Source organism: Neolamprologus multifasciatus, chromosome 9, assembly GCF_963576455.1.
Source record: "Neolamprologus multifasciatus chromosome 9, fNeoMul1.2, whole genome shotgun sequence".
Lineage (NCBI taxonomy): Eukaryota > Metazoa > Chordata > Actinopteri > Cichliformes > Cichlidae > Neolamprologus > Neolamprologus multifasciatus.
This window is the reverse complement of record NC_140447.1, coordinates 11971093-11989602: the sequence shown is the minus strand read 5'-3', so window position 1 is coordinate 11989602 and position 18510 is coordinate 11971093. Positions and strand designations below refer to the sequence as shown.

The 18510-nt window shown below is 38.5% G+C and overlaps 1 protein-coding gene, 1 long non-coding RNA gene and 4 other non-coding genes across 8 annotated transcripts; 4 read left to right on the top strand and 2 right to left on the bottom strand.

Annotated features, from left to right (window-relative positions):
* Positions 1 to 369: 369 nt before the first annotated feature.
* Positions 370 to 13890, top strand: LOC146511123 (proteasome maturation protein-like). 3 transcript variants are annotated; one of them, XM_085173010.1, is made up of 8 exons: positions 370 to 492; positions 10310 to 10413; positions 11529 to 11886; positions 12746 to 12843; positions 12973 to 13033; positions 13228 to 13329; positions 13415 to 13508; positions 13604 to 13890. In XM_085173010.1, the coding sequence occupies exons 3-8, from the start codon at positions 11755 to 11757 to the stop codon at positions 13669 to 13671; spliced, it is 555 nt and encodes a 184-aa protein (XP_085029136.1). In that variant the 5' UTR covers positions 370 to 492; positions 10310 to 10413; positions 11529 to 11754; the 3' UTR covers positions 13672 to 13890. The 3 variants fall into 3 exon arrangements, with proteins under 3 accessions (XP_085029136.1, XP_085029135.1, XP_085029137.1); XM_085173009.1 differs by lacking the exon at positions 370 to 492 and adding an exon at positions 9031 to 9163; XM_085173011.1 differs by lacking the exons at positions 370 to 492; positions 10310 to 10413 and adding an exon at positions 12291 to 12425 and having other exon boundaries at positions 11773 to 11886.
* trnac-gca (transfer RNA cysteine (anticodon GCA)) lies at positions 12081 to 12152 on the bottom strand. The gene has a single exon. It is a non-coding gene; the product is annotated as a tRNA-Cys (tRNA).
* A 958-nt stretch (positions 13891 to 14848) lies between the features above and the next one.
* trnap-agg (transfer RNA proline (anticodon AGG)) lies at positions 14849 to 14920 on the top strand. Its single transcript has one exon. It is a non-coding gene; the product is annotated as a tRNA-Pro (tRNA).
* A 918-nt stretch (positions 14921 to 15838) lies between these two features.
* Positions 15839 to 16294, top strand: LOC146511121 (uncharacterized). The gene is made up of 2 exons (XR_014876142.1): positions 15839 to 15912; positions 16008 to 16294. It is a non-coding gene; the product is annotated as an uncharacterized LOC146511121 (long non-coding RNA).
* A 958-nt stretch (positions 16295 to 17252) lies between these two features.
* Positions 17253 to 17324, top strand: trnap-agg (transfer RNA proline (anticodon AGG)). The gene has a single exon. It is a non-coding gene; the product is annotated as a tRNA-Pro (tRNA).
* An 876-nt stretch (positions 17325 to 18200) lies between these two features.
* On the bottom strand, positions 18201 to 18289 carry trnat-agu (transfer RNA threonine (anticodon AGU)). The gene is given in 2 exon segments: positions 18201 to 18236; positions 18252 to 18289. It is a non-coding gene; the product is annotated as a tRNA-Thr (tRNA).
* Between the last annotated feature and the right edge of the window lie 221 nt (positions 18290 to 18510).

The window sequence follows — 18510 nt, the reverse complement described above, 5'->3', positions numbered from 1 at the left end:
ATTTAATCAAATGCTCTTTGATTTATTTGAATTCTATAATAAAGGAGGTTACTGTGGGTGTTGGAGAGGAGAAAGCCCCTCTAAAAAAGTAAGATCTTTGCTCTGTGATGAAAATTATGTTGATGTTGTACATTTATAAATACACACATAAACATGCATGCACAGTTTTCTGGTTTGAAAGTAAATATTTGTCTGAATATTTGAGCTGAATCAGTTTTTACTGTGTAATTTGTAGATTTCTTCCCTCTGTGGAGTCAACAGCTTCATGCAGTCGGTTCAGATGACTTTCTTGAGGCACTGAGTGCAGTTTGAGTGCATTACAGCAGACTGATCTTCTCTGTTATCGTTGTGTTTCCAGTGTGAGTGCAAGAAAGGGTCTCATGGATCAACATGTGGTCCCTGGGACTCCAGCCACCTCTGCTGCACCAGTCTCACCTCCAGCTGAGACTCAGAGGAACAAAGCAAAGAAAGCTTCCTGGTGGCGCAGATAAGGTGAGTTTAACACTGCAGAAATAAATAAATAGCAGTTTTATTATTATTATTGTTATTATTACTGGTATTTTTTACATAATTATTATTATAAATTTGATGTTATTGGCATCATTAGTAGTAGTACTAGTTATATTATATTATTATTTAAAATATTATTGTTATTATTATTGTTGCTGTTAAGTAAAGTAAGTGTATTGCATTTGTGCAGTGGTTACAGTGGTGACACTTATTAGACTCTGTAGGCTGTGCACCAGTTTTTCAGGGTCCTTTTAGGTGCAGTTGTTGCAACCACTGTCAATGTGACACCATCACAGAACAAGTTTATTAAACCAGAAGAAGAAAGAGAACTCTAATATGATGGCTGCACACCAGCTGGACCATTATAATCACATCACATTACTTCAAGGACTCCAAGAATGTTCATACAGGGAGGATAAATAAAGTTTTTGATTATTTATTATAAAAAAGAGATGATATATATATACGATGCAGCAGGGACTCCACCAGCTAACATGTCAGTTCATTTGACACATTGATTTATTTATCATTTCTTTTTCTCTCTCAGCTTTTCAGTTCCACATTTTTGCCATTTCTTCCACACTCAACTCTTTTCTACAAGGTGAGCCCACAGTGAATGTAGGAGAGGGCAGGTGGCATTAAGAGATTTAAATGGGCAATCTAGGGGCCAGTTAGTTCTTCCTTTGGTGAAAGCTGGGCTCTTCAGTTCAGCATGGTACAGCTCCAAAGATTCTGCAACATCAAACCCTCTGTTTGCTAATGTTACATCACCTGGGCTGAGGCAGTCCAGGTAATTTCAAAAGTTTCTTTTTTGTTTTTAAACTTTAGATATAAACAAAACAAGAAAAGTAACATTTGTCACTCTCTATCTTCACGATGGAAGATTCATGTTCATCTCAAAAGTGTTAGCAACAGTTCTAGAAAAGGAGACAGGTTTGTTCCAGTTTGCAGAAATGTTATTATAAATGTTCAAACTACTGCACTGTAAAATCTAATTAGTTCCCAGAACTCAAAAAACTATGCAAACTCATTACCTCCAAAAAATTGAGTAAACTTTACTTAAGATGACTGTTAAGAGAACTTATTCATTGCAAGTATGCAGTACTAAGAATAACTTGATGTTCCTGAAGGTGCTTTATGAATTGTTGACCCACTGACACACATTTTGAGTTCTACTAAATTAAAAAACAATTTGTGGAAACCTGATTATGATTTAAAAAGAATGATTAACAACACTTCTTGTAATGGTGTTAAAATCAGCTCAATGTTTATTTTCAAATGCAAAAAGTAAACTACACTGCCGCCATGGCAACTATGACACGTTTAGAATCTTATGACCACTTTGTCCTTTGATCCTTTGATCTTAAAAAACCCTCAAACAGGAGTGAGACACAACCACTTTTAGTCCGTTATTCGCAGCATTTATGTTCGCAGCATTCAAACGTTCGCCAGAGAAATCTTTTTAAAAATTTCAATACTTTTGAGAGTGACAGTTTACAGATTCAAACATGTCTCAGAGAAAAAACAATAAAGAAATCCTTGAAGAGAACGAACACCTGAAAATAAACCAGAGAGACATGCAGTGCCAACTCCAAGACATCAAGGAGAAAAACAGAGCACTGCAGGTAAAGCTTGATGAAAGACCGCACACAAAGGAAGAGTTTCTTCAAGACAAAAGGCTACAGGAGATAAAACAGAAGGAAATGGATTTCAAGCTTCAGGACATGGAGAAACACAACAAAGGCTTGCAAATCAAGCTTAATGAAGCTCTGCAAAAAAACAAAGAACTCCTCCAAGAAAAACAACAACAGGACATGAAGCAGTGCAAACTCCAAGGCATGGAGGAAAAATACAAAGCGCTTCAGGTAAAGCTTGATAAAACACTGAACAAAAATAAGGAGTTGCTTCAAGAACAAAAGCAACAAGAAATTAAACAGAAACAAACGGACTGCAAGCTTGAAGACGTGGAGGAAAAATACACAGCGCTGAAAATAAAGCTTGATAAAGCACTGCAAAGAAATAAAGATTTCCTTCAAGAGAGAGAACAGCAAGACATGAAACAGAAACATCTGGATTGCAAGCTTCAGAACATCGAGAAACACAACGAAGGCTTGCAAGTAATGCTTGATGAAGCTCTGCAAAAGAATAAAGAAATCCTTGAAGAGAAAGAAAAACTGGACAGTAACCAGAGAGACATGCAGTGCCAACTCCAAGACATGGAGGAGAAAAACAGAGTGCTGCAGGTAAAGCTTGATGAAAGACTGCACACAAAGGAAGAGTTTCTTCAAGAAAAAAGGCTACAGGAGATAAAACAGAAGGAAATGGATTTCAAGCTTCAGGACATGGAGAAACACAACAAAGGCTTGCAAATCAAGCTTAATGAAGCTCTGCAAAAAAACAAAGAACTCCTCCATGTAAAACAACAACAGGACATGAAGCAGTGCAAACTCCAAGGCATGGAGGAAAAATACAAAGCGCTTCAGGTAAAGCTTGATAAAACACTGAACAAAAATAAGGAGTTACTTCGAGAACAAAAGCAACAAGAAATTAAACAGAAACAAACGGACTGCAAGCTTGAAGACGTGGAGGAAAAATACACAGCGCTGAAAATAAAGCTTGATAAAGCACTGCAAAGAAATAAAGATTTCCTTCAAGAGAGAGAACAGCAAGACATGAAACAGAAACATCTGGATTGCAAGCTTCAGAACATCGAGAAACACAACGAAGGCTTGCAAGTAATGCTTGATGAAGCTCTGCAAAAGAATGAAGAAATCCTTGAAGAGAAGGAAAAACTGGACATTAACCAGAGAGACATGCAGTGCCAACTCCAAGGTGTGCAGGAACAATACGGAGCCCTGCAGGTAAAGCTTGATGAAACACTGCACAAATATCAAGAGCTGCTTCAAGACCAAGAACAACAAGAAATAAAGCAGAAAGAAGGCAAACAAGCCAAATTAGAAGAAGTGGAGAACACATGCAAGAGACTTGAGCAGGAGAATACAGAAACAATCGATCAGTTGAGAACCCTCATCCTAGAGAAAAAAGTGCTCGTGGAAAAGCTCATGGAAAAGAAGAAGAAACGCTTCCGCTTCTTCTGGAGGAGGGACACTCCTGCTTTTTCTACTTTTTCTACTTTTTCTACTGCTGATGTCACCTCGTCTTCCTCCACCTCTGTTCCATCTTAACTTTCACCTCTCCTCTCCCTTTCTCTCCCTTTCCCTCCTGACACCTCTCCCTCCCCTGTCTCCCTTTAACTCCTATCACCTGTCCCATCTCCCTCCCCCCTCTCTCTCTTTTCACCCTCACCCCCCAACCAGTCCCGACAGTTGACTGCCCCCTCCAGAGCCTGGTTCTGTCATAGGTTTCTTCCTTTAAAGGGAGTTTTTCCTATCCACTGTCGCACCTAGTGCTTGCTCAGAGGGGATTGTTGGGGTTTTCTCTCCTCTATCTCTTTCCTCCTTTCTATCCCTTTCCTTTACCTTCTTCTTTACAACCGCCCCCCCTTTCTATTTCCTCAATAATTTAATAATAAACACAATTGGCAAAATTTTAAAAAGTCAGATCAATGTCTTCATTCAAGAATTAATTGTCTTTGTTACGGGGTCATGTGTATTTTGTGTTTTCCTCGGGCTGGTGATCCTTGCAGTCGTTGAGTCCAGGAGTCCAGATTTTTAGTGTTTTAATCACATTTAGTGTTACAGTTTAGATCACAACAATAGGATATCCACAATTTAGGATTCAGACATTTGTTTTTTTCAATACCGTAATCATTCTATGATTGAGTCGTTTACAGAACCAGCAGTTAGCAGCAATAACTTCAGTTCATCGACATTTGCAAGCATTTCTTTATACACAGCATTTCTGTCAGGTTGTGGTCTGGACTTCCATGCAGTAGATTTGCTGCTGTGTTTGGGCTCATTATCCTGTTGCATGGCCTAATTTAGGAGAAGCTTTAGCTGTCGGACAGACGGCCTCACATTTGACTCTAGAAAACTTTGGCATACAGAGGAGTTCGTCGACTGCAAGGTGCTTATTGCTTGTGTCTGCAGAACAAGCTCAAATCACCACAATTGAACCAGCATATGTTAAGAAATAAATATATATTCTTAATGCTTATTTGCTGATTAGATTGTTTTATGAGAGGCCCAGACTTGACTAGGTCACAGGCTGACAGGAAACTGCATGTTTCTGCAGAATATGAGGACCAGACAGAGTGAAACTAAGTTCAGACAAAGGGTGACAGGTTGCCCTGGCAACAGACTTCAGAAAGGGGAAGTTATTGCAAGCTGCACAGGAAGTTTTAGTGCACAGACATATTAATAAATCAGACACAAAAAAAAGAGGAACTAAGTAAACTGAGTGTGTGTGACGTGCAGCGGAACTATATAACCATGCTGGCTTCTAATGTTTTCAGACTTGAGCTGGCGTTTCTGTGCTAAGTCTCCATTTTCCGGAAAATGTAAAATTAAAGATCATTTTTTGAGTTAGACCACTTTGAGCCGTGTCTTTTTTGGCCGTTAAAGAATACAAAGAACTTGATTTAATACATACTTGACAGTGGATTTGAGGTGTTTGTGCTGTGTTTGATTTTTGCTAAAGTTACTGCTGTGCATTATGGCCAAACCTCCACTTTGGTCTCATCTTTTAAAAATATGTTGCTCCAGAAGCCTTCAAGGGCAAATTTGCAAACCTCAACTGAGTTGTTGTGTTCTTCTTAGAGACAATAAGCTTTCTCCTGGCAGCCCTTCGAAACCAACCATACATGTTTTGTCTTTTTCTAATTAAACTGTCATGAATGTTAACATTTAACATGCTGTTTAAGGCCTGCAGAGGCTCAGATGCAGCTCTTGGGTATTGTGCAGTTTCTGTGAGCACTGAACAGTCTTTGGGGTGGATCTGAATGCTCCAGACTAGCAAACTTGCTCACGGTCAGTTAATCAAGTGCATAGAGCTCTGTGATGAATTTTCACATTTACTCTGTGAATCTTCATTCTTCTAGCTAGTCTTTACTCTTCTAGAAGCTTTCTTTGCTCACATGTCTGCAGCACTGAGTCTATGTCTTCTCCACTGCTATTCCAAACATGGTGCTGATGCAGGGGTCATTAACACAGTAAGATTTAAGTGCACAAAATGTTCACATCATAATAGTAATAATAATTAGAGGAGAGTATTATGTAGTCCAAGAAGTGTGTGTAGAAGAGAGTTCAGTGTGGAGGAGGGAACCACGGCGTTCAGGAGTCAAACTGCTTTGGGGGAAAATGCTATTGCACAATCTTGCTGACCTGCTCCTGATGACGCAGAGTCGTCTTCAGGATGAAAGGGTGGTAAACAGTTGGTGGGAAGGGTGGTGCATGTTAGCCATGATGCTAGTGGCTTTCCCAGTGAGGTGTAAATAACCTGTAGACTGGGTAGAGAGCTGCCAATAACACTCTGTGCAGTCCACACTATCCTCTGCAGGGCTCTGCGGTTGGACGCGTGGCAGTTTCCATACCAGACTGTGATGCAGTGGGTTCGGATGCTCTGCATGGTACCTCTGTAGAAGGTGTTAAAGATGGGTTTGGATGTGCACCTTCTTCAGTTGCTGCTGAGCTCTTTTTGTCACTGATTTGGTGTTGCTGGTCCAGGACAGGTCCAGGGGCGGATCTAGAGAAATGTTCCTAGGGTGGCATGGAAATCAAATGGGGTGACAAAATCAAAGCCTTGTTTTAAACACATATGCAGGTGTTACATATGGTTAATGCATAAGTATATGTTTCATATAAATATGGTCTATAACTTAATTATTTTCTATAGCCCACATAATTAAACATTTCTGTTACATAAAATGTGTGAATTTGTATTTTATGTGCTATATAGCCTTTATAATAAATAAGTATGTAACCAATGAGTATAAAATCCAGAAAGCTACACAAGTCTAACTTAAGCTTCACGCTGTTTTTTGTTAGAAAAACAATCAAATTGTTACTGACTACTACTACAGTCAGAAATATGCACTGTCACAAACAATATTTTAAACCAAATTTTTCATGATTTGTTAGTTAATAATTTGAGGTCCAAAATATAATTGGCCATTTTTGGCTACTTTTGATTGTTTTTGTTTAGTTTTTTTCACCTCGTCTTTCTCGGCATCATTCTTTTTCAGCACAACCTCACATGTCCAAATTTACAGTTATTTATTCATTGACAAACTGTATTAACACAACTGGTCTGAAATCACACAAACACATAAAATCCTAGTAGTAGTTATATTTTCTTTTCACTGCAAAAAGTACTAACAAGTTTAGTAAATTATTTTCATAACTTGAAATGCAAATATAAATTGTAAATTTTTAAAAAAAATTATGCAAAACTGTAGTAAATAATAAAGTTCTAAACAACTATTCATCTAAAAATGCAGCCTGTGCATCTCGTGTTTTTTTTTTTCTTGTACAGCCATTTAAAAATACTAAGACTTTGCTTGCGAAATTTTGAACACAGTAACACATCTGGTCGATTCTAAGCTAACCAGTTAAAAATAAAGAAAAAACAACTATATGTGCTGTTGAAGATTTATCTGGGAACATAATATATGACATGACCCTGAAAGAATAAACAACATCTTTAGGGATTTCTATGAAACTTTATACTCACCACAAATAAGCCCACTTAAAAATGATATTGATCTGTTTTTGGACAACATAACTCTTCCAAAATTACTAGACAGTCAAGAATGGCACTGGATTTGCCGCTGACACCAGGTGAACTCCAGGAAGCCCTGATAAGAATGCCCAATAATGAGGCTCCAGGTCCAGACGGCTTTCCAGCAGAAGTGAGTGAACTTTGACAGAGTGAACTGGAAAGTTTTACTTGCAACCAAATTTGGTTTTAGAAACTCTTTCATAAACTGGTTAAAAATATTATATAATTCCCCAACAGCTTGTGTCAGAACAAATGACCAAACATCCTCCAGCTTTTGTCTCTTGAGGGGCACCAGGCAGGGATGCCCACTCTCCCCTTCACTGTTTGTAATTTTTATTGAACCACTAGCAGCAGCAATTACAGTAATTAGGGGCATAAAATGCAAGAATGTAGAAGATAAGATCAGTCTTTATGCAGACGATGTGTTGCTTTTTCTCCAAAACTCACAAACCAATCTCTCTGGGGTGATTACATTGATAAACTTCAATAAACTGGTCAAAATCTACAGTCTTTCCAGTTAATTGCTCTCTGCGTAATTCTAATGTCTCTTCTGTTTTTTCTTTTCTCAACAGGTGATCCAGGTGATTGTTTTTAAGTGCCCTTTCTCACTGTCCCTCTTCCCCTCTGTTTTCTTTCTCTCCCTCTCTTTCTTTCTATGTTTCTTTCTTTCTCCTTTTAATGTCCCCCAGTCATGTCTGTCCCATCTGTAACAGCTGAAAATAAAATAAAATAAATACATAATAATAATAAAGGTCAATCAAATGGACCAATATGGCAAGGCCATAATGATCCACTTGGTAAAGTAAATCCGTTGGGCATCTTTCTAGGCCTTTAGAAAATAATTCTGATGGAATCAAACAAAAAAAGGAGCTGTATGTGAGGCATTCAGGGAACACTGGCCATTTATGTGGAGCGAAATCTGTCTCAAAAGTCTTACAAATGATACTCAATTGTATATAGCATTTGTATTCTATTTATTCTACTGTATATAGTATTTTATTTTATTCTATTCTATTGTGTACAGTTGCGTACAATATCTTATTCTTATCTTATTCCAGTGTTTTTCTAAATTTCCCACATGTGGGACTAATAAAGGTTATCTTATCTTATTTTATCTTATCATAAACTAAAATTTTAGAAAAGTGTTCAGTGATTGATAAGTAACTTTTGAGGACTCACAAGTGTGCGCTTCGATCCACAGACAAAAACAAAACAATGTTTTGTTTGACAAATTCTATGAAACATTCACGCTCCAGTTTGTTTGTTATTCAGAGATTTCATGGCTTCATGGTGCAGATGAATGACTTTTTGCACCAATCAGGCCGAGTTTATCTGCAAAGCAACACAAGTTATTATGAGGTTCATCAATCAACCAGTAAAAGATCTAACCTTACTGAGTGGGACCAAGTAGCTATCTATACTTTTCCTATGAAAAAACCTTCTAAAGCTGTCTATAGTTTTACTTCCAAAGTTCATCAGCAAACAGTTTGAATGCCTGTAATTATCAGGCTGTACTCAAGCCAGTTAATTAGTCTGAAAACTGCTGTGACTCCAAACCCAAGTACCCTCCTGGGAAATTATGGCTAATGTCACACTTGGATCTGCTGATAGAGAAGTGAGTCCGTGTAACCTTTATTAAATCAGGCAAAACAACACATACTTATTTACTGTGGCGGCCTGCAGAAAGCAAAACAATAAATAAATGGGGGTGAGGGTAAGCTGAAGCCATCTGATGTTTATGTTCATGAATATTACACACGGAAACATTTTGACTTTTTTTTTTATTGTTTACTAAAATACTTTTAAATCTCTAGTTTTCGTTTAAGAACCATCTAGTCCAGCAGGTGGCGGTAATGCACGTTAAAGCTCTAACCGCCAAAGTAAAACCCAAAAGAAGAAGAAGCCGCAGAGTTCCCACTTCATTGCGTTTGTGTTTTAGTTTATTTTTCTTCCTCATCTAAAGTGAAGCACTAAGGTAACTTTGATTTGAGTTCAGTCAATCTTGAATTTAGCTCCTGAGTGAAGTTTTCTGTTGCTCTCCTCGGTCTCTGTTGTCAGTTATTTGTGAACCTGTTGAAAGAAAAAGCCTCTACATCAAATCAACCTGCTATAAACTAATTTACAAGAAGATATCAACAAATACTAATGAAACACTGAGAAGACAACAGTGTTATTATTAGAAGAAAGCTTTTAAATTAGCTAAGTGTAATCAGAGTTTCTGTTGTTTTATTAGCCTGTTACTAAGCGCTAGTTAGCATCTCTGTGTCACTTTGTGGCACCTGCACAGTTTTTGAATGCAGCGTGCTATCCAAGCTAGCTAGCTAGCGCCACCCTTCATCCATATAAGGTCACTTCCGACTACAAAAAATCCCAACATGTTGGCGGTAAAAGTGCTATAATGAAATCCATTTATGAGAAATATAAAAATAAATGTATTCCAGGCTAAAACACAGCTGCCTTTGTCAGCGCAAAGTTGTGTCGGCCCACAGGGCATGTGATTGTAAAAACCGGCCTCACTCTGAGACGCCTGTTATTAGAATCATTTCAAAGATGATTTGATCAATTCTGATCAGTATTCAGTAAATGAGTCCGATTAACTGTTAGCAAAATAATAATGATAAGAATAAATAACATATAAGAGGAGTATATACAAAGAGGAGGAAGGCACACATTAGAGAACAGAATGCTTGAAAGTAGTGCAATGGACTTGATACAAGTAGAGAATCGGAGTGTGACTGAGTGATGAGAGTTACTCAGATCATGGCTTTCTAAACCCACTCAGATAGGATAATCTTCCACGGCACACCTGATCAGTTCTCACGGCACACGTATATATGCCGCGGCACAGTGGTTGGGAAACACTGTACTTGTTTATGCAGCTCCATCGATTGTTCTGTTTTCGTTCTTTGCCAGGGCCTTTTTAAAGAGGAATTGCTCTCCTGGTACTGGTGTGCCATACTGCTGAATTTGGTATCGGTGCTCAAACCTTTTGTGTCTGTTTTAAACAAGTTGCCCACCCAGGGAGGCTAAAATTGTTGTTTGTGCTCTCAGATGAACATATGAGACACTTTTACTCTTCAATGCAGTGTGGAGCCTAACAAAGTTATGTTTTGTGTCCCAGCTGATCAGCAGGAGGAGAAGAGTCTGACGGAGCAGCAGAGGAAATTTCAGCTACTTGGACTCAGCTCAGCCACTGCAGAGAAAACAATGAGTTCGACAAAGAAGGTGACAGATACTAGTGTTAAGAAATACTCCATTAAAAGCTGAAGTACTGATATATGTTTTATGCTAAACTAATGGAACCTTGTGCTATATTAATGTAATGTAAAAATAATGTATATAATGCCTACATGACTTTGCCTCTAAAGAGGAAAATGGGCAGGGAAGATGTTAAAGTGGGATTCAGCAGGACTCAACCCTAAAATCAGCTGTAGTGGCTCAGTGTGGGGAAAAGAATCACAGCTCACAATCATTTCTATTGAGAGCTCCAGTAGGTTTTCTTAATGTACAGGCTGTGATCAGCTGACCTGCTGCTCTCTGTGAATTCAACCAGATGTTAGCAGATGTTTCATGAGTTGTCCTGGCTGATTTCCATTCTCTACACTGACAGTACACTGTCTTTATATTAGACACTATACTGTTGGTATGTGGGTGGAGCTCAGTGAATAAATGTCAGCATCATGAGCTTAAGTTTAAGTGCATCTCTGCTACACTTGATGTAACCTAACTCTGACATGAGCACCACAGTTTCCGTGCACCAGTCACACACTGTTCATTACTTTAAATCCATCACAGTACAGTAAACTTGCCTGCTTGTCCTGTACTAACCTGCAGAGGATTTTACTGCAGTCTTTGAATCAAAAATGTTATTTTTTTTAGGTAGGGATTAAAAGTAAAAAAAACCCTCAGGTTACAGTCAGACTCTGACATCATCCTTCACTGAACCAAGCTAGTAATTGTCACATTTGATTTATTATTATTGAAGAAATTAGACAATTATAGAAATAGAAAATAGAAAACAGCAACAGGAAATATAAAAAAGTACAGACCTGGTAAACATTTATTACTATTCTGAGTGTGTTAGCATTAATATTTGTGCACAAGCAGGAGGGATGGGCATGATTTTAGAGTGTTTGAACAGTCATTAGTTATCTCTAACACCAGGTTGGATGTAATGTGTTACTACTACCAGTAGGTGGGGATAAGAGACCTTTAAGGTGTTTGGTTCCACACTCCACCTTCAGGTTTAAAACTAGTGTTAATGGAGGGAGTTTGAAGCTTCAGTTTGTTCAATGAATGCATTTCACTCACTGCCTCTGTTTGTATCTCTGTCACTGCAGGACCAACATAGACCGAGAAGTCAGCGCTCTCAGGAGGCTGACAAACCTCACAGAAGAAAGAGAGAGAGAAAAAACACCTGTGACGAGTGTGGGAAGGATTTTACCTGGAAGTCTAAACTAAAACAACATCAGCTCATCCACACTGGAGAGAGACCGTACCAAAGATGTGTACTGGTGTGATCAGTGTGGCAAATACTTTACAACAGACGCACACTTACAACGCCACATGTTTACCCACACTGAGGAGAGACCTTATCAATGTGACCTGTGTGAGAAGACTTTTAAAGCACCTCGTCACCTGAGACAACACCAACAGATCCACACCAGAAAGAGACTCTACAAGTGCAGTTACTGTGAGGTATGTATTTTTATTTTCCTCTTGTAAGTTCAGTCTGACTGTTTGGAACAAGTCTGCTCATTAAATTGTGTTAGCATGTTAGCACTTCTACTGCACCGAAGAGTAGCTCTGAGCCATTATTCAGATTTTCATTTCAGTTATCATTTTTGTGACAAATTAAAGTTTTGCAAATGACTAATGCAAAACTGAAAAACAGGGGGCACCCGGATTTGAACCGGGGACCTCTTGATCTGCAGTCAAATGCTCTACCACTGAGCTATACCCCCTCACGTTAGGCATGGAGGACGCATATGTATTTATCAGGATCATAATCATTCCCCCATACAAAGTTGGCATAGAGTTCATGTTTATTTCTTCAATTAAGTGGTAGCGAATTGATTTCGTATACTTTACATACTCTACAGCACACCATTGTCTGTTTAACTGGAAAGACGTGATTCTGTACATAACGCTATCAGCGGATGTGTCGTCATCAAAACGAGACGCTACCGGATACAGCAGTGTATCGAAAGCAAAGGGGAACAAACAAAGTGAGAATGGTATGATAGCGTTTTTAATCCCTATACCATATTTTTAAATATCTTAAACCTTGTTGTTGCGTACTCTCTCTGCTTTAATAATCTATGTGATCATTTGAAGTCTCGGTGGTGAAGTTGTTTGTCTTTAACCGTGCCCAAACTGAGTAGCTGTGAATTTGATTAGTCACTCGAGCTAATTCCAGCTAGCGCTTAGGTTAGCCACAAGGTCCCTTAGATAAATACAACTTCCAGTATTTTTTGCTATTAGCTACATTAGATAGCCATTAGCTAAGTGTTATCAAATGTAAATGGTTTATGTATATCTTTGATGTGGACTACAGAATTCCAGAGGACTTCGCTCTCAGCTTAAGGACAGTGTACCTGTGGCTGGGTTCTCTCCACAGGGAGCTTACGGAGTGCAGGATTCCCTCCGTAGTGGGTAAGAAACTGTTAAAAATAAAACTCAGTTGCATGCTAACCTCAAAAAACACATTTTGTATTAGCCTCCAAATAAAGAACAATGTGCTTTTTGTAATACTGTTTTTTCTCTTCTACTTTTATTAAACAGATTTACCAGTGTTAAGAATGAACTTCTTCCAAGCCACCCGCTGGAGCTGTCAGAAAAAAATGTGAGTCATTAAACCAATTAATGCTGTCTTCATGAAATGCTTAAATGGTATTTGTGTTTTGTGCTTGGTTTTACTATAAAAAATTACTGTTTTGTCAAATGCAGCTCAGTTTAATCACAATAGACACAAAGTGCAAGTAGTAAAAATACGTTTCTGTGGGTATCTCACTGTTTTCTGTGTTTCTCCATGAGCAGTTCCAGTTGAACCAAGATAAGATGAATTTCTCAACACTCAGAAACATCCAGGGTCTTCACGCTCCTCTAAAACTGCAAATGGAGTACAGGGCGGCCCGACAGGTAGCTGCAGTTCTTTTTCAGGTGTTCTCGTGTTTTGTTTTTCTTTTTTCCTTCTCAGTCCTGACACCAACGGTTCTTCCCTCAGATCCAGCGTCTCCCATTCCTACAGAGCTCAAATTTGGCTCTCGATACGCTGCGAAACAGCGATGAGTCCATTGGATTTGAAGACATCCTCAATGGTGGGAACCTTGTCCTTCCCTTTTACACCTTCAGTGATATGTGTGTTGACGTGAAACCATGGCTTATACTGTGCTTTTGTCTTTTTCCTTTGTAGATCCAGCCCACAGTGAAGTGATGGGTGAGCCACACATGATGGTGGAGTACAAATTGGGATTGTTGTGAACAGAGTTGTGCACACAGATCCATATTATTATTATGTTTGAATACATTTGTTTATCAACTCCATAACCAAAGTTAGTAGTTGGTGGAGAGTTTTAGTTGTGGAGTACTTTTGAGCAGGAAATGTGTGTGTGTGTGTGTAGTGATCTTGAAAAAAGTCACTCACACAGGCTGCTTTTGTATGATTTCATTTGGTTATTTCTAATAAACTTCATGACTCTCCTCATTGTCCTGGTTCATTTGATCAGTTATTGACATTTTTAGATGAGCTTGCGCTGATAAAATTACCTGGTGATGTGTTCAGAGAGAAGGTGTAACAAAGCCTCACTCTACCCACTCTGAGTATGTTCACCTGTATAGCTAACATTGATTCGCCAATGCAACAGGTTAATAAAGAGCAACACTTGTATTTTAATCCATGTTATTCTTCACTTCACTCATTCTTCATTTGCCTAACTTGAAGTGTCCTTAAAAACTCATTGATATCTAAATCGTTTGTTTTTTCATCCCACAATTAAATTCTTCAAATATGTTATTTAAGTCTAATTGCATGTTTATATGACTGTACTTTCCAATTAGAGCTTAAGGAGCTGTTGGCAAGGCTCTCCACTCTCTTTTAAAATTTGCACTGTGAAGCCCGAGGTTGTTAACATTAATAGCAGGGTGGAAATCACTGAGGTTGAATTTATAATGGCTGCTGCTCGGTGGCATGGGCCGGTCAAACATCTGCAGCGAGTTGAAAAAACGCAGAGTATAGGTTTGTGATTGATGCTTTTCTGGGTGATGTATGACGTTCATGTAAAAATGTGCTAAAGAGAAATCCTACAAATGAACCCTAAAAAGGCACATCTGTGAAGTGAAAACCATTTCATATATCATGATGCTCATTGAGAGAAAGCTAAGGGTTTGTGGCACTGTGAAATAAGCAAAGCATGGCTACTTCCAGGAACCTAAAATATAAAACGTATTTACTTATTTATCATTCTTTTTGATGGTACATGATTCCATATTTCTTGCTTCATTTATTTGACGTCTTCAGTTTGTATCTACAATATAGAAAAACCCTGACAATGTGTGTCCAAACTTTTGACTGGTAGCTTTCAAGAAAATCTTTCATACATGCCGCTTCATTTGCTCTGATATGTAACTTTCGGAAAAAGACTTGGTGCATTTTTTATGTGGCTCGTTGGTCTAGGGGTATGATTCTCGCTTAGGGTGCGAGAGGTCCCGGGTTCAAATCCTGGACGAGCCCAAATGTTGTCTACAGAACCAAAATGTTGTTTAGCCTCTATTTGATCCAGCAATCAGTGAGATGTTCTCTACAGCTGCAAATCACACATGTTCCCATAGTAACTCATTTAGGGGCAGCTAAGAGATCTGATATGAATGACCTCATTGGCCTTGGCCAAGTAGAAAACATCCACAAATATTTCCAAAAATCTAGTGTTGTGTTCGTTTTTCATTTTCAAATATTGAATAACAAGACAAAACTGCAAAGCTGAATTAATTATTTTCACATTCTTAATTAACTGAATCCTTTCACTGAACTACCAAACAAACAACTTGGTACTCTCTTTCTGGCCAGTGTCATTGAAATTAAAAAAAAACTATAAACATGTGATGAGCGTCTTTTGAAGTGGATTTTAATATTACGCTGCAGCCGAGAGAGCACTCTGGTCAAACGTCAAAATGGTCTCTAAGTTTACACGTTAGTTTTGACTGCTAATGAAAATAGTTTTCTTTACAAATAACTCTCGCACTGAACTAACAGCCAATCCCTCAACAAGTTTGTGCTCTCTGCTCATATTGCCTTCATATTAAATCATTTTGTGCTTTTTAAAGAACTTATTTTAACATTGCACTCAACAACAAACAAATCCTCCATAACAACAAAAGTAACTTCAATGGCGAAACTGCATTATATTTCTTCAGGTCAATATACGGGCCCCAAGTAGGAGTGAGGTAAGCCGTGAGTTTGAGACCCTTGCTAAAATGAAATGGTGGAGAGTCCCAGGTATTTATACACCAGTGGGATGTGTCCCTTAAAGGGATCCGGACACTCATCTTTCAAAGCTCCTTAGACTAACAGGCCCTGGATGACTGAGAACAGACAAAACTACTATCTTTTAGGCACTGCTGGGAGTTGAACCCAGAATCTCCTGTTTTCTATCGAGAGCTCAAATTTGGCTCTCGATACGCTGCGAAACAGCGATGAGTCCATTGGATTTGAAGACATCCTCAATGGTGGGAACCTTGTCCTTCCCTTTTACACCTTCAGTGATATGTGTGTTGACGTGAAACCATGGCTTATACTGTGCTTTTGTCTTTTTCCTTTGTAGATCCAGCCCACAGTGAAGTGATGGGTGAGCCACACATGATGGTGGAGTACAAATTGGGATTGTTGTGAACAGAGTTGTGCACACAGATCCATATTATTATTATGTTTGAATACATTTGTTTATCAACTCCATAACCAAAGTTAGTAGTTGGTGGAGAGTTTTAGTTGTGGAGTACTTTTGAGCAGGAAATGTGTGTGTGTGTGTGTAGTGATCTTGAAAAAAGTCACTCACACAGGCTGCTTTTGTATGATTTCATTTGGTTATTTCTAATAAACTTCATGACTCTCCTCATTGTCCTGGTTCATTTGATCAGTTATTGACATTTTTAGATGAGCTTGCGCTGATAAAATTACCTGGTGATGTGTTCAGAGAGAAGGTGTAACAAAGCCTCACTCTACCCACTCTGAGTATGTTCACCTGTATAGCTAACATTGATTCGCCAATGCAACAGGTTAATAAAGAGCAACACTTGTATTTTAATCCATGTTATTCTTCACTTCACTCATTCTTCATTTGCCTAACTTGAAGTGTCCTTAAAAACTCATTGATATCTAAATCGTTTGTTTTTTCATCCCACAATTAAATTCTTCAAATATGTTATTTAAGTCTAATTGCATGTTTATATGACTGTACTTTCCAATTAGAGCTTAAGGAGCTGTTGGCAAGGCTCTCCACTCTCTTTTAAAATTTGCACTGTGAAGCCCGAGGTTGTTAACATTAATAGCAGGGTGGAAATCACTGAGGTTGAATTTATAATGGCTGCTGCTTGGTGGCATGGGCCGGTCAAACATCTGCAGCGAGTTGAAAAAACGCAGAGTATAGGTTTGTGATTGATGCTTTTCTGGGTGATGTATGACGTTCATGTAAAAATGTGCTAAAGAGAAATCCTACAAATGAACCCTAAAAAGGCACATCTGTGAAGTGAAAACCATTTCATATATCATGATGCTCATTGAGAGAAAGCTAAGGGTTTGTGGCACTGTGAAATAAGCAAAGCATGGCTACTTCCAGGAACCTAAAATATAAAACGTATTTACTTATTTATCATTCTTTTTGATGGTACATGATTCCATATTTCTTGCTTCATTTATTTGACGTCTTCAGTTTGTATCTACAATATAGAAAAACCCTGACAATGTGTGTCCAAACTTTTGACTGGTAGCTTTCAAGAAAATCTTTCATACATGCCGCTTCATTTGCTCTGATATGTAACTTTCGGAAAAAGACTTGGTGCATTTTTTATGTGGCTCGTTGGTCTAGGGGTATGATTCTCGCTTAGGGTGCGAGAGGTCCCGGGTTCAAATCCTGGACGAGCCCAAATGTTGTCTACAGAACCAAAATGTTGTTTAGCCTCTATTTGATCCAGCAATCAGTGAGATGTTCTCTACAGCTGCAAATCACACATGTTCCCATAGTAACTCATTTAGGGGCAGCTAAGAGATCTGATATGAATGACCTCATTGGCCTTGGCCAAGTAGAAAACATCCACAAATATTTCCAAAAATCTAGTGTTGTGTTCGTTTTTCATTTTCAAATATTGAATAACAAGACAAAACTGCAAAGCTGAATTAATTATTTTCACATTCTTAATTAACTGAATCCTTTCACTGAACTACCAAACAAACAACTTGGTACTCTCTTTCTGGCCAGTGTCATTGAAATTAAAAAAAAACTATAAACATGTGATGAGCGTCTTTTGAAGTGGATTTTAATATTACGCTGCAGCCGAGAGAGCACTCTGGTCAAACGTCAAAATGGTCTCTAAGTTTACACGTTAGTTTTGACTGCTAATGAAAATAGTTTTCTTTACAAATAACTCTCGCACTGAACTAACAGCCAATCCCTCAACAAGTTTGTGCTCTCTGCTCATATTGCCTTCATATTAAATCATTTTGTGCTTTTTAAAGAACTTATTTTAACATTGCACTCAACAACAAACAAATCCTCCATAACAACAAAAGTAACTTCAATGGCGAAACTGCATTATATTTCTTCAGGTCAATATACGGGCCCCAAGTAGGAGTGAGGTAAGCCGTGAGTTTGAGACCCTTGCTAAAATGAAATGGTGGAGAGTCCCAGGTATTTATACACCAGTGGGATGTGTCCCTTAAAGGGATCCGGACACTCATCTTTCAAAGCTCCTTAGACTAACAGGCCCTGGATGACTGAGAACAGACAAAACTACTATCTTTTAGGCACTGCTGGGAGTTGAACCCAGAATCTCCTGTTTTCTAGTTTAATACTTACTAGACAGGCACTTTAACCAACTAAGCCACAGTGCCACATGCACACAGGTGAGTGACTGATGAACACTGAGAAAACCTCCAACCGTTAAATAGATTTGAGCCTAAACAGAAACACATGAAAGGCAGTCTTGTTTCTTATATTAATCACCAGAGGTTGTCGCATAAAAAGAGACGACGTGTTTAAAACTCAGGGGTTAAAAGTGGGACGGTGTTTTCGTTTTTGCTAGCTAAAGGTTCAGCTGCTGTTTTTCACAGGG

Coding starts and splice junctions, on each gene's coding strand:
- LOC146511123 (XM_085173010.1), top strand. CDS start 11,755: ATGTTTACCCACACTGAGGAGAGACCTTATCAATGTGACCTGTGTGAG. Junction 11,887..12,745: donor ACAAGTGCAGTTACTGTGAG/GTATGTATTTTT, acceptor TGTGGACTACAG/AATTCCAGAGGACTTCGCTC. Junction 12,844..12,972: donor CAGGATTCCCTCCGTAGTGG/GTAAGAAACTGT, acceptor TTTATTAAACAG/ATTTACCAGTGTTAAGAATG.